General features: G+C 44.6%; 1 protein-coding gene across 4 annotated transcripts in view; it reads right to left on the minus strand.

Annotated features, from left to right (window-relative positions):
- SH3RF1 (SH3 domain containing ring finger 1) overlaps window positions 1–18,730 on the minus strand; it is a 493,515-nt gene that overhangs the window by 35,823 nt on the left and 438,962 nt on the right. For all 4 annotated transcript variants that reach the window (XM_069631396.1, XM_069631395.1, XM_069631393.1 and 1 more), the window contains one exon: window positions 10,807–11,141. In XM_069631396.1, the coding sequence (XP_069487497.1) occupies window positions 10,807–11,141 (335 nt within the window). The remainder of the gene's footprint in view (window positions 1–10,806; window positions 11,142–18,730) is intronic.

Consider the following 18,730-nt stretch of genomic DNA (forward strand, 5'->3'; position numbering starts at 1 on the left):
TTGATATTCCACGTTATTTTCTCTCGGTTCACATTATGTCACCTCTGCGCTAATAAAGAAAATGATTAATTGTAATAAAGATCGGCTACTGAGAGACATTTCTATTTTTATGTTTTGCAAACAGGTACATCGTGCCATTCAGCGATTGTCATCTATTCCAGACCCGATGGATTCTTCAATCGCCAGCTGCAGCTACATGTCAATCAATGGATTTACTTGACCATTTTTTGGGACGATAGACAAGGGCCAATATGCCCCTACGCGGTACCAGCGATTAGGAGCAACATAACCTTTACGGTGGTCTAGTGCCAAGTTGATGCACCAGCCTTGCAATTCACTGTGCGGCCGAAGTGCTTCATTTAGCCAAAACAAGCACCCTGTGTACCAAAAAGGAACAGTGCGTGACTCACGATAAACATTTGCGGATTTGCGCATCGAGAGCAAAGAAAAAAATTCACATTTTGATTGAATATGTCAGACGCCGAATGTTATCGAAACATTTAATGTGAAATAAATGTACTTTACCAATTGTACAGTCTTGCTGTTTCCTTTTAAAAGTACAGTTTCATATTCCTAATAGTGACGCGCTGTGCTGTGAGACGATGTGTGTTGTTTTCTGGATTCTGCGTCAAGTCGCGTAGGTGACGACTGGGCGCGTTTGGGTACACTGCCCAGTAACGTCCCAGAGAGAGGCGGAGAATATCAATGATTTTGTGATGTCCGGCTCAGGGGCGGGGGATATGATTTAGTGCCACAAAGGCAGGTCACCCAGGGCGATGCAGCAAGTGATAAGATTATGACAATATGGCCGCGCCCTGCTGCCTGATTTCGCTTGTGTTCAAGAGACGAAAACTCTGGTAAGGTGCATAGGAAATGTTTGTACGATCGATCGACTTATGGTTAAAAACACATGGCCGAACCATAGGGACAATAATATTTCTGACCGCACCATTCCTTTAAGTTCACGCCACACAAGTAGTGGAAACTACCCCAGAGTGCCCTACTTTGAGCCACTGCTAAAACACTCACTTCTAGAACCCTCAGATTACAGAACAACCAGGGTTCTTGATGGCATGATATGGGAGGGGGCCACACGAGGGTTTTAACAGGGTTGACAGTATGCAGGGGAGGAAAAGAGAGAGGATGAGTGGTGAAGACAACACATCTCCCTTTGAAGAACGAAGAGAAAAGAAAGGCCTGTGGCGGAGGGCAGAATCAATTCATACTGCAACAACTCTTTTTTGCCCAACATTCCATCTTCTAGTGTAATAGCAATGGCCAAATCCGACGGGACCTTCACCCTGTTGGTTGGTGAAACTATATTTGCTTTTTCTTATGTGCCTGCACGCTCAAAGCCTTCTCCCAAACACCCTGCCTCATTATTCTTTCTCCGATTTCAGCATAATCTACTTCTCTCATTGATATCATCCCCATCCAACACCCTGGGGTTTGGTTTGCATCAGGTCAGCATCTCAAACACCTATATTGCCAAGACTATAGTTTTCGCTCCACGGTTGTCCTGTTGCATTAACACAGCCCCTCGACAATGCTCACTGGTGTCCGTATACATATTGTTTGAAGTTTTTCCATCAGGTGCGATAACACAGCAAATTCCCTCCTGCAGTCTTCTGTCCAGTTGAATTGTACATTATTCCCAGTAAGGCATTTTCGGGTCACGTGTTTTGTCTGCCATGTTTCTCACAAATGTGGCATGAAAATCAATAAGACCTAAGAAGGAGGGCAGTTCCATTTTGCAAGAATGCTCAGCTATGTTCATAATGGTTTTGATGGGAGAACTCTTTGGCCTTATCCAATCTGCGAATATCCATGTCTCAAATGCCAACGTTTTCCATTCTGACCTTTCATTTGTTGAGGCTCACTGCAAGTCCTTCTTTGAAAGATTTCAATACCTCACTAAGTGCTTCATCATGCACCAGACTATTGTTCCCCACACCAGAATATCCCCTTCCTAATACTACTCCTGCCAAAGTCATGAACAGTTTATACATTCGTTTTCCAATAACCTATCTGCTATAAACCCAAATCGACATTATACTGCACCTAAACAACTGTATGACAGTGATGAATGGTGCCACGTCTCTTGAACTCGGGTGTTGATTTCTTGGATGGTCAACTGACTTCATGTCTACCAAGGAGAATATTCTTGGTTTGCCCATGTGGGCGATCAGTTCAGAATCGGAAAGCTCTCTGTCACTAGATTCCTATTTAGCCCATGCAAGTCCGTTTACGGTCTCGGTGAGCCAATAGCCTTGCCCACCTCCATGATGGGCTTTACCCATTTGGACTAGTCCATCCATTCAATTATCCCCTCTTTCTAGAGTCTCACACGCTCTTGTTTCACCTGTTCTTGAATCACAAAGTGAACTTGTCCCACCCTCTATTCCACTGATAAGGTGTTATCCTTAAGTCTGATTGGGCAGGCAAATCCTTTGAGACACCCAACCTCCTTTTTGCAGACCCCAGTAAACCAGGAACCTATATCATCCGTCACATCCGTCTAGCTCTGGTATCTTCTACTATTAGAACCTGTTCCTCATGGTTGGGGTCCACATGTATTCTCAACTCGCCTCGATGTTCCTTCCCGAGTAGATTGTCACCCTTTCTCGTCAGATGCCCGTCCTTCACTGAATGCTAACGAAGCATCACATTCTCCTGTGACATCAATGGGAATTCTGCCATAAGCAATGGCTCTAAAGTCTGTCTTCCAGAGGCTGCAACATTGAAACCAGTTTCTCTATACTGGTTGGTTTAGGAGGTGTAATCTGCTACGATGTCCGTGAGCATTGCAACCACATTGCCATATAAAGATTTCGGCAAAAGGTTTTCTCTTTTCTTTTACCTCCCAAGTGAGATATAGAAAGTAGCTCTTGCTCTACTTTAGCCTGTATCTCTTGGGTCAATTAACTTGTAGATTTCATCAATCAATCTTCCTTTAGTATATTTGCCATTTCGGTCTAAGTGATCTTTTTCCCACATATACACATAATATTGATCTTATGGCGGTGTTCATTTTTCCCATGGTACCACATCTGAAACATCTTGTGCAAAGGGCCCACCTTGCATCTTCTCTCATATGTATATAATAGATTGCCACTTCCCTTTGTCGTCAGTCCCAAATGTCGGTGGCCTTACGATCGCTCTGCGTGATTTAGTACCTTTAGAGATTGCCCCAGCTTGAGCAGGCTCCTTTTTGTTCTACTTCCTTAATGCATATCTAATTGTGCTCCCCCTCCTTAGCTAGCTCGATGGAGTCTTCTAAGGTTGGATCATTCTTACACTCCATTTCCTCTTTAGTTGTGATTGCTGCATTTTTTCATGAATTGATCCCAAAATGTTCATCATGACAAGGCCTGAATTCACATTTGAACACCAGTCCCCTTACCACAGTGGAATTCTCACCTTTTGTTTCCTTGTGGTAATGTGAAAGTGGTATTTAGCTAGTATTTTCTTTTCCTTTTTTCCATAATGCTCATCACATTTGCACACGCTTCTCTCAAAACAGTTGGCTTAAGGTCCTTCAGCTTCAGGAGCTGCAGACAGTCTCTTAAAAATGTTTTGATCCTCGTGCCCATTGGTATAGCAAAACATATTTACAGTCTACGCTGTGCGTAGGACCAAAATATCTCCTTCCAGTCTTTCCATTTAATGCATGGTTCAGGTTGCGTTGGTAGGAACGGTGTGGAACTTGGAATGTTCGCATGTCATTGTTGTACCGCAATGGTTACCTAGAATTCAAGTTGGAGTTTTAGTCTGGGAGGTCAAGTGACCCCTTTTTCTTTAGTACACTACAATGCTCGGGCTGGGGCTCAGTCTCTTACACAATAGTTCTATGTATGTGTACTCTTCCTCGTTTTATGTTTTATGTTGATGTAGTATAGCGAGGGGCACAGAGGAGTTCCTCTTCCAGTAGCTGTACCACATGAGAACTTCACAGAAAGGGCTTCCTTCTAAGGATTTGTTGTATATGGATGCGAGGTGACCGCTTCTTGACTGCATATGCGCTGCGTGGTTGCATCAGATCATGTTCAGTTCCCATTGCTCCACGACACCACAACGCGATATCGATCACAATGTCAGTGGCGAGTGAGTGCTTGTACCTCTTTCCCCAGTGCCTGGATTAACATACACATTCTGGGCCCTTCCTTTAGATTCGACCAGCATTCACTCCTTGCACAATGTGAACTGAGCTTCACCAGGCAGATACGAAGTGTGAGCGGCACATCCTCTGCATACATATCCTCTGCACGTGGGCCCTAGGGCCTGGGAATCACACCACTTGCTGCCAGTATTGGGTTAGTGCACAATGCAGCAAAGGGCTGTTTGCAAGAGATTATTTAAATTCAGGTCAGACAAGTAACGGCAATGACTCCTAGGGTGCTGCTCTTTCAGCCACCACTGACGGCCTCACTTCTATAACCCCCCACGTCACAGTGCTCCCCGGGTTCTTGGCTGATTAGATCAATGGGGAGAGGGTCCATGTGAGAATGGTTGACAGCAGGTAGAGAGGGAAGGGGAAAACAAAACAAAAAATCCCTATAAAGAACGAACAAAATGTTCTTTGACCTTCATAACAGCCATGGTATTGTCTGTTGGTCAATGTCCATGGTAGGACCCCATCGAATATCATCCTTTTAAACTGCCGGGACATCTCCAAAAGACACAAACAGAAGTTAGGCTCTTGCCTCCTCACAGGACGGGGGCGGTGGAGTCGAACTGTTTTTTTCTACATGGGGCTATAGGAGGGGTTTACCTCTCAGAGGTGGAGACACCTCACATATGCAAAGACAAGGAAAAGTGGAAGGTAATAGACATAGAATGCCAATGCGAATAGACTTATGAACAATACAAGTCAATAGGATGTAAATCCATAACAGACTGAATTTGAAGATCAATATTATAATGCAGGCGATTGTGAGCCATCATTTACCACTTTAGCTGATGCCTTCTATGCAAAACGTTGCCCTAGCGCGCCAGACGCCAACACTGATGGAAAACAAGTCCCACGTAAATATGTAGACACAAGCCAAAAAAAAAGGCTTCGGTGGAAAACGATTGTCATCCTGCTTGTACGACGGCAAGATGAGACCAATGGGTGCTTGACATGCATCTGCTTCACCAGCTCAAGAAGAATTTGCTGCTAGGTAAGTCTCTAGGGTAATGGACTGCATGTGTGTCACGCGTGTCAATGTATAGCACACGTGGAGAATTACTGTTGAAAAAGGTTACTCATAGTTGTGCATTTGGTAGCTTTGACTAACTTCACTGCACGAAGTTATGTGACTAAGTTATCAGATGTATACTAAAAAGCATGGCACCAAACGCTGAAATAGTTACTTCTCTAGCCCTAGACAATGGATGAAAAACAATCCCCTCCCACGTCCGATCTGTAGCAGGCACAGTTCAAGCCTCGGAAAACAATTAGGGAAATGTGTCACTCTCTCCCCCTTCGGATTGTATGTCCTTCCGAACCGCATGCTTCTTTGGCAACTCACTAACCACATCGCGATACTAGAGCGTGTTTTACGAACTAATGCAAATGGAATGCTCCATTTCAAACCAAGGAACAGGACACAGCCTGTATGCATTCTGTCCACAGGAGCTTGCACAGAGCAGGTCAAAACAGATTAAATCTTTAGCAGTTAATTCTGAGAATTTCTCATGAGGGTTTTGGGAAAGTCGTCAAGATGGTCTTCCTGGGACCCCAGAGAAGGACTGAACCGTTGCGGATGGTCATGCTTCGAGGCACAAAGTATCATTTTAATGCAATGCATATACAGGATTAGCACCTGGATTGGAACATTATTCAGCTAGCCAATCAGGTGTCTTTGCTTCCCCGCACTATGCCCCAGTATTGTTGCACATGCCAGGGTTCGTTATGGCTGGGTGGAATGACTCGGGCACTCTTGGTGCCTGTACGTTGCCTCATGCTTCTCAGACTCAGTACCGGTTCTATGTTCCTACATTGCCAGGTTTTGAGTTTTTCACCGAAAAACACATTGAAATAGTTTTTAAAATATATTTGGTGGGGTGAGGGGTCCTCCCAATCCCCCCTTAGCTATTATCTAGTCCTTATTCCCCTTACCCCCACCACCCTTTACATCCCCTTACCCCCACCCACATATTTTTAGATTAGTTTTTTTCGGCTGAAAATGTGCAGCAAAAATTTCAATGCCTTGGCCACACCTGCTCTTCTCTGTGGTTTAGGCCCCCTTCACTTTTCTCCCTTGTGCTTCTCCTCCCAATCCCATGCAGACAAAACATCCTCTTACAGTGACGGCCAATTGACTGCTGCGCACCTTAATTTGAACTTAAAGCGGAATTGTGTACTGAACTACTTCAGTTTGATTTTACCGGCACCCATCTGAGAAATGTTTCTATTTGTGTTTTTTTCAATTATGGACTTCATGTTCGCTCAGCCAACAGGCATGGTTCATTGCGAGAAGAATAAAGTGGAGGGATACACACTTGACCGTTGCTGCACCTTAATAGCGGCAATGCCCTTGCTTCGCTCTGGATTGCAAGCCCTCCTTTCAGGCCTTATCCCACAACATGGCCCGCGGCTACGGGCATTCCCGATAAAAATCCATCACTGCACCACCAGCAAACAAGTTTTTCTGTAAATGACGATCTCCATATGTATTTATGATATTAAAAGCACATGGCTGTTGCTACAGTAGAGCATGCCTAGCTGTCTCCCTCTCAAAACCCTTCTATGTTAAGCAATATCCCGACTATGTCCTCCCGATTCCTGTTTGACATACTAGTTATAGTGCTCTTGGGACAGCGGTGGAGCATTGCATATAGCATACTTATTACCAGCCAACAACATCATCATCTTCTGGGAACTCAGTCTCCCATCTACAGTTGCACACAAGGCGCCATTTTGTTAGGTGTCTTATCTATTAAAAACTTCTCAAGTGATGGCCATACTTATATCACTCAAACAAATGGATAACCAAGAAAACCAATTCTCTGGGTAAGTCCAGTTCAAGCAAACTTCATTTAATACTCTCGAAGAAGAAGAATCGCAGCACAGCGCAGATGCATGAAGTTCTAAGGTGCCAGACCTTCACCATAAGGGACAACACAGTAAACTGGAAGCACCAGAGGGAGTTCTGAGGTGCCAGACCTTCACCTTAAGGGACAACACAGTAAAACGGGAGCACCAGAGGGAGTTCTGAGGCGCCAGGCGTTCACCATAAGGGACAACACAGTAAACCGGGAGCACCAGAGGGAGTTCTGAGGCGCCAGGCGTTCACCATAAGGGACAACACAGTAAACCGGGAGCACCAGAGGAAGTTCTGAGGCGCCAGGCGTTCACCATAAGGGACAACACAGTAAACCGGAAGCACCAGAGGGAGTTCTGAGGTGCCAGACCTTCACCATAAGGGACAACACAGTAAACTGGAAGCACCAGAGGGAGTTCTGAGGTGTCAGACCTTCACCATAAGGGACAACACAGTAAACTGGGAGCACCAGAGGAAGTTCTAAGGCGCAAGACGTTCACCATAAGGGACAACACAGTAAAACGGAAGCACCAGAGGAAGTTCTAAGGCGCCAGGCGTTCACCATAAGGGACAACACAGTAAACCGGGAGCACCAGAGGAAGTTCTGAGGCGCCAGGCGTTCACCATAAGGGACAACACAGTAAAACGGGAGCACCAGATGAAATTCTAAGGTGCCAGGCGTTCACCATAAGAGACAACACAGTAAAACGGGAGCGCCAGAACAAACGCAAGCCAACAGTTCTTGCAGCGGTAAAACATTCAAGTTCCAAGTTGCTGGCCTGCCATAAACAGTTGCTTGCCACCTCAGTTCTACACATGCATAGAGTACACCATTTCTTACTCGCCAAGAGTCAATTATCACTAGCCAATGGCTAGCGGTGAGGGCACATTTTGCGCCCTGGTTCTTAGGTCGTAACTGAACACAGTTCCCAATCCAGAAAAGTTACTTGCACCCCGTTGTGTAGCCTCGCCATGCAAACATTTCCAACTAAATGCACAGGTTTGAAGGAGAAATTTGCCTGCAGTTTATGCTGCCGGGCAGTCGAAATCATTTATTCGAAACAGAGTAACAATCCCCATTTTCATCAGTGATGTACTTGTCCTCAACTAATAACTGCATTTAGATCAGGTGCAAGATTACAGAAACTTTGCATTGGTGCAAGTGCACGTTTGCACAGTATTATCATTGGGGCAAAGTTTGCCCTTGTGCAAAAAAAAAAAAAAGACACTTAGAACACATTTTTTTTTAACCAGGGCAAAGTTTGCCCTAGTGCGAATACGGATTGGTATTAGCACTAGGGCAAAGTTTGCTCTGGAGCAAAAATGCATTGAAAATAGATGTTTTTTGCACTAGTCCTTATAACATTCCCAAATGCACTTGCCATGGCACAACTGTTTTCTAATATGTCCCATACTTTTTAAAAATAGGGCAAACTTTGTCCTAGTGCCAATACCGTGCACACTTGCACTGGTGCAAACTTTCTGTAATCAGGCCCCAGATGTCAATTGACGCCTTTAAGCAGATCAACTAGGCCCGAAAAGGGTCTGTGATGCGCTTTTCTTTACCACTTCCTTCACCCTGGAGGGTGATCGTAGCACAGTCATCTAGGGTAAGGTTACAAGATGACCCCGGGTCTCAGACCTGAACTTCAATTTCACTATCAATTGTGTATTGGGAGTTGTAGTCTTGGTCTACTTCAAATAAATACAGCGTAAAAGCAAAGTCCAGGGAAAGAGCATGCGATTCCCGATGACATGGGGCCATCTGGTAACTTAACCAAGCCGACAAATCAGTGCGATTAGGGTCCATTTGGTTACCTAAACGTGCTCACACATCAGTTGACACAATGTGGATTCTTGCTCCTGCGGCAGGGAAGGGATTGTGCAAGAGTCCATGTAGGATGAGTGAACAGGCGTAGGTGCGGTGTTCATTTTGAAGTCTCTAGCTGCACTCTTAACTGGCACTGCCCCAGCATTATACAACCTCCCCCACTGACTTAGAAATTCCTTCAGCCACATCAATCCTTCAACCCCCATTCCCACGCCACGCGTCCCTCATTCTCTAGTTATCTGGGCTGGCCTCGGCCTTCTATTACCCTCTAGAATGGTTGTTATTCATTGAAATGACATCTTCCCTAGTCTATTCTTTCTGAAAACATGACAAGTTAGCATCCCTCTTTCGCCCCCTTAATGCGCATTTAATAGATTTATGTTGATGAACAGCCTCCAAAAAGACACTGATGAATTTCAGGACCGCTGTGGAGGACAACACCACAAACCTTTCCCAGTATCTTTTTGTTTGTGTGATGTATCTACCAGGAATTCTTTTGTTGTTTTTTATGGAATCTATGATAGTACTATCATAGCTGTACCATTTGAACCTGTGCAATGGCTGGCAAAGAGAACAATTGCCCAAACTATATTCCAGCTATAGTGCACAGCTTAACAAATAAAGTGTACACCTTGGTTGGGTTGCGACGATGCATGGCATTGAAGGAATTGTGGGAGTAGAATTACCTGCCAACACTCTTCTAAAGTTATCAAAAATGGCTCTAACGTTGGCAAAAGAGCCAACAGAATCCTGGATGCCAAAATGTGCACGTCTGTAAAGATGTTACCAAAAGTTGATCAACCATCATCAAAAATACAGCCATGCTATCCAGAATGTCCGTCAATATAGCAATTCCACCAGTGACAACATAGAATGTCTTTCAATGCCAATACATTAGTGAAAGACCTTAAGAATAACCTAAAAATGGCGATTAAGGGCATAATGGAACAAGTTATGGTAGATGTCGTTCACTGCTAAACTACCTGAACACCTAAAAAACAATGCCATTGGTAGCTATGCACTGATGGTGCTCTATATAAATGTTGACCCTTACTCGCTGAAAGAACTAGGTGAGAAGAAGATTCCCACCTTTTTAATAATATCCATAGGTACAGAAAGTCCTGCGTTTTCAGGTCATGGTAGCGTTCAACAGAAAGGATCTCCAAGAAAGGCAATATAGCCAGCTGTGCTGGGTGCAGGCCCTTCAGCCAGAAGGCAAATGTTCTGGGCCTAAAGAAGACATTCTGGATCCTCTGCTTACCCAATGACACTACATTTGTGTCAACAGCCAACCTCGGCCACTTTACCAGGGGGGGGGATCAATTTTTCCCAGGTGGTTGGGGAGCCCACAAAAACTGGTGCATGATTCTGTTGTGATGGGACGGCACCTTGCGTACAGAGCTTTAACTTCCATTCAAGAAGCTTCAGCTTGAGCAAAATGCAGCAGCTCAAATACCGGAAATGTGTTCACACATTTAAAATGGTAACTCTGGTATCTGGTCTGCCTTTCAAGGAGGTTCCAAATCAATTTGAACACTATGATCTAGAAAGCAAGGGCTCAGTGGCACTTACACCCTGTACTAGTCACCATTAGTCCCTTTCGGCTTCTGCCAGCAGTGACCATCGACAATGCCTGGGACCTTCTGTTCAATCCTTGGCCAGTGGCCCACCCCAACAGCCCTTGGACAAGTGCTGTGGCTCGATTAAACATTTGTTCAGGAACATGTGCAGAAATCCTTGCCCTAATTATTCCCTGCTTAAAAACAACAAATTATATTCAGTTTTAACACACAAACGTTAGAATTCTATGCAGAGCTCAAGGAGCAGGTAAACACAGATCTTCCGATGAGATGAAAATATGCTGCAGATTTCCTGCTATTTCTTCAAGTTAAAATATCACTTTGCTTTAGAGCAAAACAACTATTGGGGCTTCACATAGACATTTACCTTTCACAGACCAAAGGCCTGGGGTCATTCAGTCCTGGGACCAGAGAGGAACAGGGCTGCCTCGGAGGCGGCGCAATGGGTACATTGGTATCCAAAGAACTGGTCTTCCGATGCAGAGTGTCCTGCGCAGCCGCAGATGCATCACTGTCCACCGGGCAGGATCCTGCTCTGCCATGGCTGACTGCTGATGGAACCTCTGGCCCTACGGCACCCTGCAGGGCCAATTCCACTGCTCCCTGCTCCACTTCCAGAGTTGGCGACTGTGGTGGCGAACTGCGAGGTTTTCGTTTGGTGGACGCTCCAGAAAGCAATTTCAGCAAACCTTTTTTTTCTTTCTAGAACAGAAAAGAAATCGTACGTTATTAAAAGTGCATTTACTTTGAGACCATGCTTAGCTGGCATAGGAGACATTTACCAAGAATGATTCTCTCATCCAAGATGAGACGCAAGCAAAGTGCCTAAGATAAAGCAGGCACCCGGAGGGCACATGCAAACTACTGCTTCCTTCAGGACAAGGTGGGTCCATAGACATGCCACACCCACTGGAACAGCAACATGGTGGTGCTATGGTTGCATCCAGTAGTGGCTCATCCTGACCTAACCAGGCCGCTAGATTCTATTGCTCAGGAGTGGTGCATTATTTCATTCTACCCAAGGCAAGTAGAAATTGTGCAAACACGCCTTGCTGCTTGCAGAAATATCTGGGCGTCCCGGCTGGTGGATCCCCAATGACCAGATCGTTGAACGCACCCTGCTTTGGAGGATATTATCTTAGGTAAGCAGGATCCCTGCCCTTCCACCCCCCCACCCCCCGCACACCCCCGATGTAACCACTTTGCTAATGTTACAACACGACTGAGGTTTCCTCACCAGCTTATGAATTTAAAAACATGCTTCATATTGTTTGCTATATATAAAGGTTTCCCAGTTGGGACTCGGCCAAGACACCACACATATAGGACATGAGCCAGATATCCTTCCAACCCCCCCCGCCCCGCCCCCCATTTCCAATGAAGCCAAGAGATTCAAAAACCCATAAAACTAACAATGAGCGTGAACACCTTTTTGTACTACTTTTGCAATAGGACAGATAACACCCACCTAAGACAACATCCCTCAAATAGGACATTACACCAACAGGTCCCACGCAACCAGACATATGGACATTATATCAGCGGCCCCGTCCATTTCCCATAGAAATCTAGATATGCAAATGTTGAACAAAATAATAAATGCATGAACACTACTTACTCAACTGGAAAAACAAAAAGGCAGACCAGCGCCCACCTAACATCCCAAAACTGGGAAATTTCTGCAACAGGACAAAGCATGAATCAAGACACCCCACCAGTTTCAGGCAAAATAAGGAATTTCAGACACCCAGAAGTTGAAAATAAGCATGAACGCCTCGTCGCACAGCTCAGTCAATTGGACGCGCAACAATACATACTACACACCACCACGCCAATGAGAACATCCCTAAATGTGGACAACCCAACAGAAATCAGATGCTCCATAAGGCACCTACCAATGAACCCGTGAACCCGTGAACTGGAGAAGAAACACGCAGGAAGCCGTGCTACTGCCTATTCAACTAGAGCGGCAACAACACACAGGCGTAGGTGTCTAGGGGAACATACATCAGCCCGAGGATTCTAGCAACAGGACACGCTGCAGTCGCTCCCATTTTACAGCAGGGTATTCAGCACAACAAACTCACAATCACTTAATGCACGAAGGCTAGGTACTGCTCAGTTAACAGGACCACACAACACCTCGTGCCAGAACAGCATCACAAAATAGGTCATCTCATCAACAGGACACCTGTCAGATCTCCTCCTATATTGCATCAAACAAACCAAGAACAAATATGAATGGCCTCTCTGGGACCACCTACTCAGACGCCACAAATGGACCCATGAGCTGTCTCAAATAATATATATATATATACATATATATATATATATATATATACATACATATATATAATTTGCTGCAGTCCGATAGCAAGAAAATACAACAGGAGCCTAATCAATCATGATAATCACAATGATTCAATGGTGGGACCAGGGTCTTCGAAAATGTACATGGACTCGAGCTACTAGAACCCTCAGTAGTCACCTTAAATAACCAACCCTCCCACCCACTAACCCAACCCTTCTCCCCATGCTGCCTCTTCTACAACATAATCAATCCACAATCACAAACACAATCGGCAGCGGACCACCCGCTCATGTAATAACTTATCACACACTCATATTGCCAAGATTTTGTATGCTTGCAGGAATAAGCTCGGTAAGCAACAGGGCATGACACACAGCACCACCCCGCAGCAGTGCAAACCCCACTAGTCCCAAACCAACTCACTCACCTGGAGTCATACTGGCACACAATGGGTCCTTCCAATCTGCACTCATCCACAGGTCGCAACTTGACTTTCCCTTTGCTCCTACCAAAATGGCAGAAATCGCCCAATACAAGCCTTAGCTGTGTTACGTTTGATTGTGCTTGTGATACTACTAGGAAACACTTGACTTCCAAGGGCAAGTAGCACTGATGGCATGAGGAAACAGTGGTCAGCCTCTGTGGGAATTGCCTAGAACACGATGCAGAGGGCCCCCTTCCTGAAGGGGCTGTCTAAGGGATCCAATTAGGCAGCGGGGAAGCACAAGCATCACAGGACCACAGTTGCCGACCCTTCACCGCTTGCCATCTATAATGCATGTGCCCGCTGCACTTGGCATCAACTAGAAAGCGGCCAGAAGAAAGCAATGAAAGAGATGGTGGGGAGCTTGAGAGAATGCAAAGCAGATTCAATGAGATATTTCAGAACACACAAATCCCAAAAGAGCCTTGAGTTTTTTTCCCACTGTAAAAATAGCTGCGCTCGCCAACTACAAGGCGAAAGGAATTCGAAAGCTGACAAAACACGGCAGCATGGAGCATGGCTAGGTTTTCAGATCATCTAGACAAATGTTTTCAAATAATCCCAACACACAATATCAACATATACAATTGAGTTACGTGCACAGCATGAGCTCAGAAAGTGTGATCTACCCAATACTTGCATACAACATCTGAAGGCCACCAAGCTTGGGCATTCCAAGCCTCCATGCCACTTATTCTCACAACACACAGTTAAGGAAAGGTCAAGAAAAAAGGAGAAGGGCAAGCAGGGCGAAGGAAAGCAGGGGAGGTGACAGGGAGAGGCAGAGGTAAAATAAGCATTCAAATAAATGAAGTTCTGACTGAGCACATGGAGTTTGTTCAGAGGGGTTGTTCTCTGCTTGGACATTGCTTTTCATGCATATGTTTTGGAGACGTGAGAGAGAGATGGTTCTGAACAGTGGTACGCAAGACATGGCCAAAGAAACTATGATGGTTGCAGTGGCTGTAGAGGCAATAGCATGAGATTCAGGCAAGCTTTCACACTACTTGTTTGCACTGGGTTGAGGTGCAAATATGATACTCACCTCAAGGCCCTCTTAAAGGGTATTGGGGGCCCCAGTACAATGAAGGGCCAACACACATCCAGACCACTTCTACAAAAATACAAGTAAGGTGAAATGGGTATCAATCTATATTACAGTGCAATGACATGATAGGCAAAAACAGTGTGGGTTATGGGAGAAACACCTGCTATAACTGCAAGGAGGGAGAGGTGAGCAGATGTGTATTGTGATGAGTCAGTATTCCCCCAAAACACCTGGCCAGGGAACCGTCTCATGTGGCCAGGGAAAGGCAGATGCTTCCTGATCCTGACCCTGGGGGTGGTGTTCTGCGGGATGATCACATGGGCAGGGGGGCGGGTGGGAATTCAGGTCAGGAGGACTGGGAAAATTCCTTCACTATCCCTACACTATCTTCCCTAGAGATCGTACAATCTTAATGGCCTACTGCAGAATTGATGGCCTACTGCAGAATTGAAAAGTTAAAAGTAAAAGGTAATTTGAACATTGGGGAATTAAAGTCCCACAATGCCCAAGGATACTGCGAGGAAGTAGAGTGGCACTAGACTGCAAGGTAAAGTCTAGTGGTTCTAATGACCCACACCTAAGCTGGACTTTAGAGTATATAAAACCCCCTCAGATGCAGACCATGAAAAGTAGAAGGTGGCGTGATTGCAGAGAGTCCACGTTGCAGTGGTAGCACAGGAAGAAGGAAAACAGAGTTTCCAGAGCCGCCGCTAGCTACAGAGCGGATGACGGTCCAGAGAGGGTCTCCAACTTTAATGGCCTTGAATGCAGAGATTGCGTGTTGGGAAGCGTTGTAGTGAAAAGCTTTCCCCCCTTTGATGGCCTTGAATGCAGAGGTTATGAGACGGGAAGCGTTGTAGTGAAAAGCTGTCCCCTCCAAGAGACAGGCTCTCCTCATTGTGAGTTGTGCTCCAGTGGCAGGCGAGCACCAGCGTGTTATCAAAGCAAGGATCGCTCCTTTCCCGAATGGCGCGGGCCATGGGAGGTGAACCTATGCAGTTTGCCGTGCAGGAAGAGGTGGAGGAAGCAGAAACACAGTAGCAGCGGAGCGAGCGGACACGTATACAGCAACCAGTGAGTTCACCACTATTGGGTAAACCCGGTACGCTCCATAATAGCCTACTGGCCTTTAATCATAATTTTGAATACCGAACTGATGTAAATAAGTTAAAGTGGCAGAATAAGAACTCGTTAACAGACAAGAAGGATAAAATTGTACTTATAAACGTCATTGCCAAAGTCAAAAGAGGGCACTAATTATTGCCAAAGACAAGAAAGGGCAATTTTGAAGCAATTGTTATAACTCCTTTTGCCAGAGTGAGAAAAAGGCAATAGTTGGAAAATACCTCAACAAGCCAAAGAAGAGCAAGTGTGATAGACAGACATGATCAGCATTTGGTTGATGTAAGAGTGGGGAAACAAGAGTGGCAGGAAAGCAGCCCTCTTGATAGACAGTATTCAGGAGGAGAGGAGCATATAACCTTCATTGCATGTGGCAATTACAAGAGTGGAACAAACAGCACCAATGTGTATCATGTTTTCCCAGAAGTAGTAGCAGATTTTGATGTTGTTGAAAGTCAAAAAGACTTTGCTAAACTGTTTAAAGTCAAATTTGTCACAGACGTACTTGTAGTAGTATAAGGAGCCTTTAATCCCGGCAGGTGAGTATACCAGGGCAGGGACTTTGTAGTGGTAGTCCTGACAGGTGTGTGGGCCAGAAAGAAGTAATTGAAGTACCGAGTTGTGGTTAAAGGCTGTGAAGAAGAAGTGGAAAGACCACCATAGTATTTTGTGAACTGTTGTGAATCAGCCTGACAAAACATTGTTGTTGATACAGATGAATTGTGGAAGTATTTTTGTTTCCTAAGACGAAGTGAGTTGAACTATTCGCTACAAGTTGAGCTGTTGGTCAAAGTCCAAGTGGAAGACTTTTGAGCAAGAAGAACTTTATAAGCAGAACTTGGTTACAAAACGGAGCTCTCCTATTTTGAACTTTTGATTGAAAAACCTGTTTTGAATATGGGGACTGGAAACTAACCCAGGTTACAAGGATATACAGTTATCAGGTTTATGTTGGGCATAACTGTTATTTGTGTTACCTTTGAATTGCTATATATTCGCTTTATGCGTTTGATCTATGTATGTATAAGTGTGAGGGACAGATTCCTTTTGTTAGAGTGTTATTTTTAGTTTATTTTTGATAGGTAGGGAAATCCTCTTCACGGTAGGGATAGTGAGGCATTTGTCAACCCCCTTTGAGTTAATGAAATGGTATCTTATGAAAGCCCTTTACCAAGTTGTCAGCCTCACATGTCTGACCCCTCGCAGTATGTATGTTTGTGGACTGGAGATAGAACGACCCATTGCATGAGTGGTTGTTCTTGGGGATATCCTCCCTATGCGCTAACGCACATCTGGATGTTTGCCATATAGGTGAAGGAGGCCTTTATCTGGACTTGTTCACAAACTATACTAGTTCAATTCAACCATACGGAATAATCAAAACGTTTTGAATAGGTCCAATTTATGGACCTTTATGCAATCTGATTCAAGTTGACAAAGACCACAAACAAAACAGAACAGAAAAATAATGTAATACAAAAAAAGAGGGTAAAAATAGTGGCTGAATGAACAAAATATAGGCATTTATATATTAATGCAGGTTTGAGTTTGAGTTGGGGGAAAAAGTCCAATTAGACCTCAGTTAAAAGAAGTATAAGGGGGAGGATGAAAAAGAGGAATGACAGGTATAAGTGGTACAGGGGTTACGGGGGTTGTCCCCCCGTAAATGGTATTAGCAAGGCAAAAGTAGGTATAAAGTAATATGGTCAGAGGGAAAAGTTAATGAAGAGTAATTTAAAAGCCACAAAACTACGATTCTAAAATTATTAAAAGGGCCCCTAGATGGCAGTCACAGACTATAGAAACAGTCTGCATGTACATAATATGTGCCATGTAAAAGGCATTTCGATATTTATTTAAAAGTTATTAATGTCGCTTTATAAATGTGTTTAGATGTTTTGGGAGCGGTACATTCACATATAAACTACCAACCTCTTCTCAAATGATAGTTGACCAGGCTGCTCCATCTGTTCCAGATGGGTATTAAAAACGATCACACTCCTGCTTCTCATCAACGGTAAAAATCAAAGAAATGTAACGCAGGAAACACAAAATCAGGCGAAAATTGAGAGATCCTTATCACTTGGGCGAAGCACGGTAAGCACCACTCACATATAAAACAGGGATTAGGAAAGCCAAATCCACCTTTCTCCAAGGCGAGATTCAGTTTTCTACTAATAAGCCTGCCAAACTCTTCTCTATTGTTAAAAATGTTACCAGTCCCGCTGCCTACTTCAGAAAGTCCTTCAGCCAACTTCATCATTCAATTAATTCTTACTTGAGAGATCCATAAAATCTATGAAAGCTTACAATGTGGCGAGTCTTCATCCTTGTTTTCAGAGTTAGGCCTGTTTTTGTATTCACCAGAGAATCCGATGATGATGTCCTCCCTTTATTAAATGAGCATAAGCCCACCCGATCCAGTTGGGATGTACTACCTGCCTTAGTAGCACAGTTTAATTGCTCTACTTTGATGGAATGTATCACCAATTTAGTTAACCCATCCCTCCAACAGGAAATTGTCTTTTGGGGCCTATAAACTGCCCTCATTACACCGCTCCAGAAAGAATCCTTTATTAGACCCTGAGGAAAAGGGCAACTATCAACCCATTGCATGGTTTGCTTGGATCGCCAAGATCCTCGAGAAGATGGGGACTCAAAAATCTGGGCTCTTTTGTTAAGAATATCCACCTTCTGGTACTCTGCAATCAGGGTTTTGCCTGGGACATGAAATCAAAACTGCTCTGGTCTCTGCATGGATGACCTATCACAGCACTCGGCTCATGGCCATTTGTCAGTGATGTTAGACCTATCGGCTACCTATAATACAATGGATCACCATATCCTTATTTCAGTTGTATCCTTAGCAGGGATCACAGGCTCTTCTATGCATTGTTTGCAAAGTTTCCTTTGCAATGGGTACCAAGATGGGCTCATTTAAATAAACCTCTTCTATGGTCACTTGTAGGGTCTCCCAGGGCTCCCCTTTCTCATCTCTCCTTGTTGACCATCATCCACAAATTCAACTTTCATTTCCATTCATATGCAGATAATCTATCATTTGCTGCTATGTCTCAGATCTGGGTGTCACTGCATTTGCTGTTAGCCCCAAATGTAGCCGTTCGTCCCATAAGGAGGACTGGGGAGTAAGACAGACCAGAGTGGAGTGCAGAAAAGAAGAAAGCCGTCCAAATAGGAGGGAGACTTGGGTGTACCCTTCCCTAATGAGGATCAAACAGGAAACAGGGGAAAGAGATGGGCCTGACCTAATTGGACCAGTGACAGAGAGCCTTAGAGGAATAAATATATAGAGAGCGGCATCCCAA

This window comes from Ambystoma mexicanum, chromosome 6q (assembly GCF_040938575.1).
Source record: "Ambystoma mexicanum isolate Mex_15411 chromosome 6q, UKY_AmexF1_1, whole genome shotgun sequence".
Lineage (NCBI taxonomy): Eukaryota > Metazoa > Chordata > Amphibia > Caudata > Ambystomatidae > Ambystoma > Ambystoma mexicanum.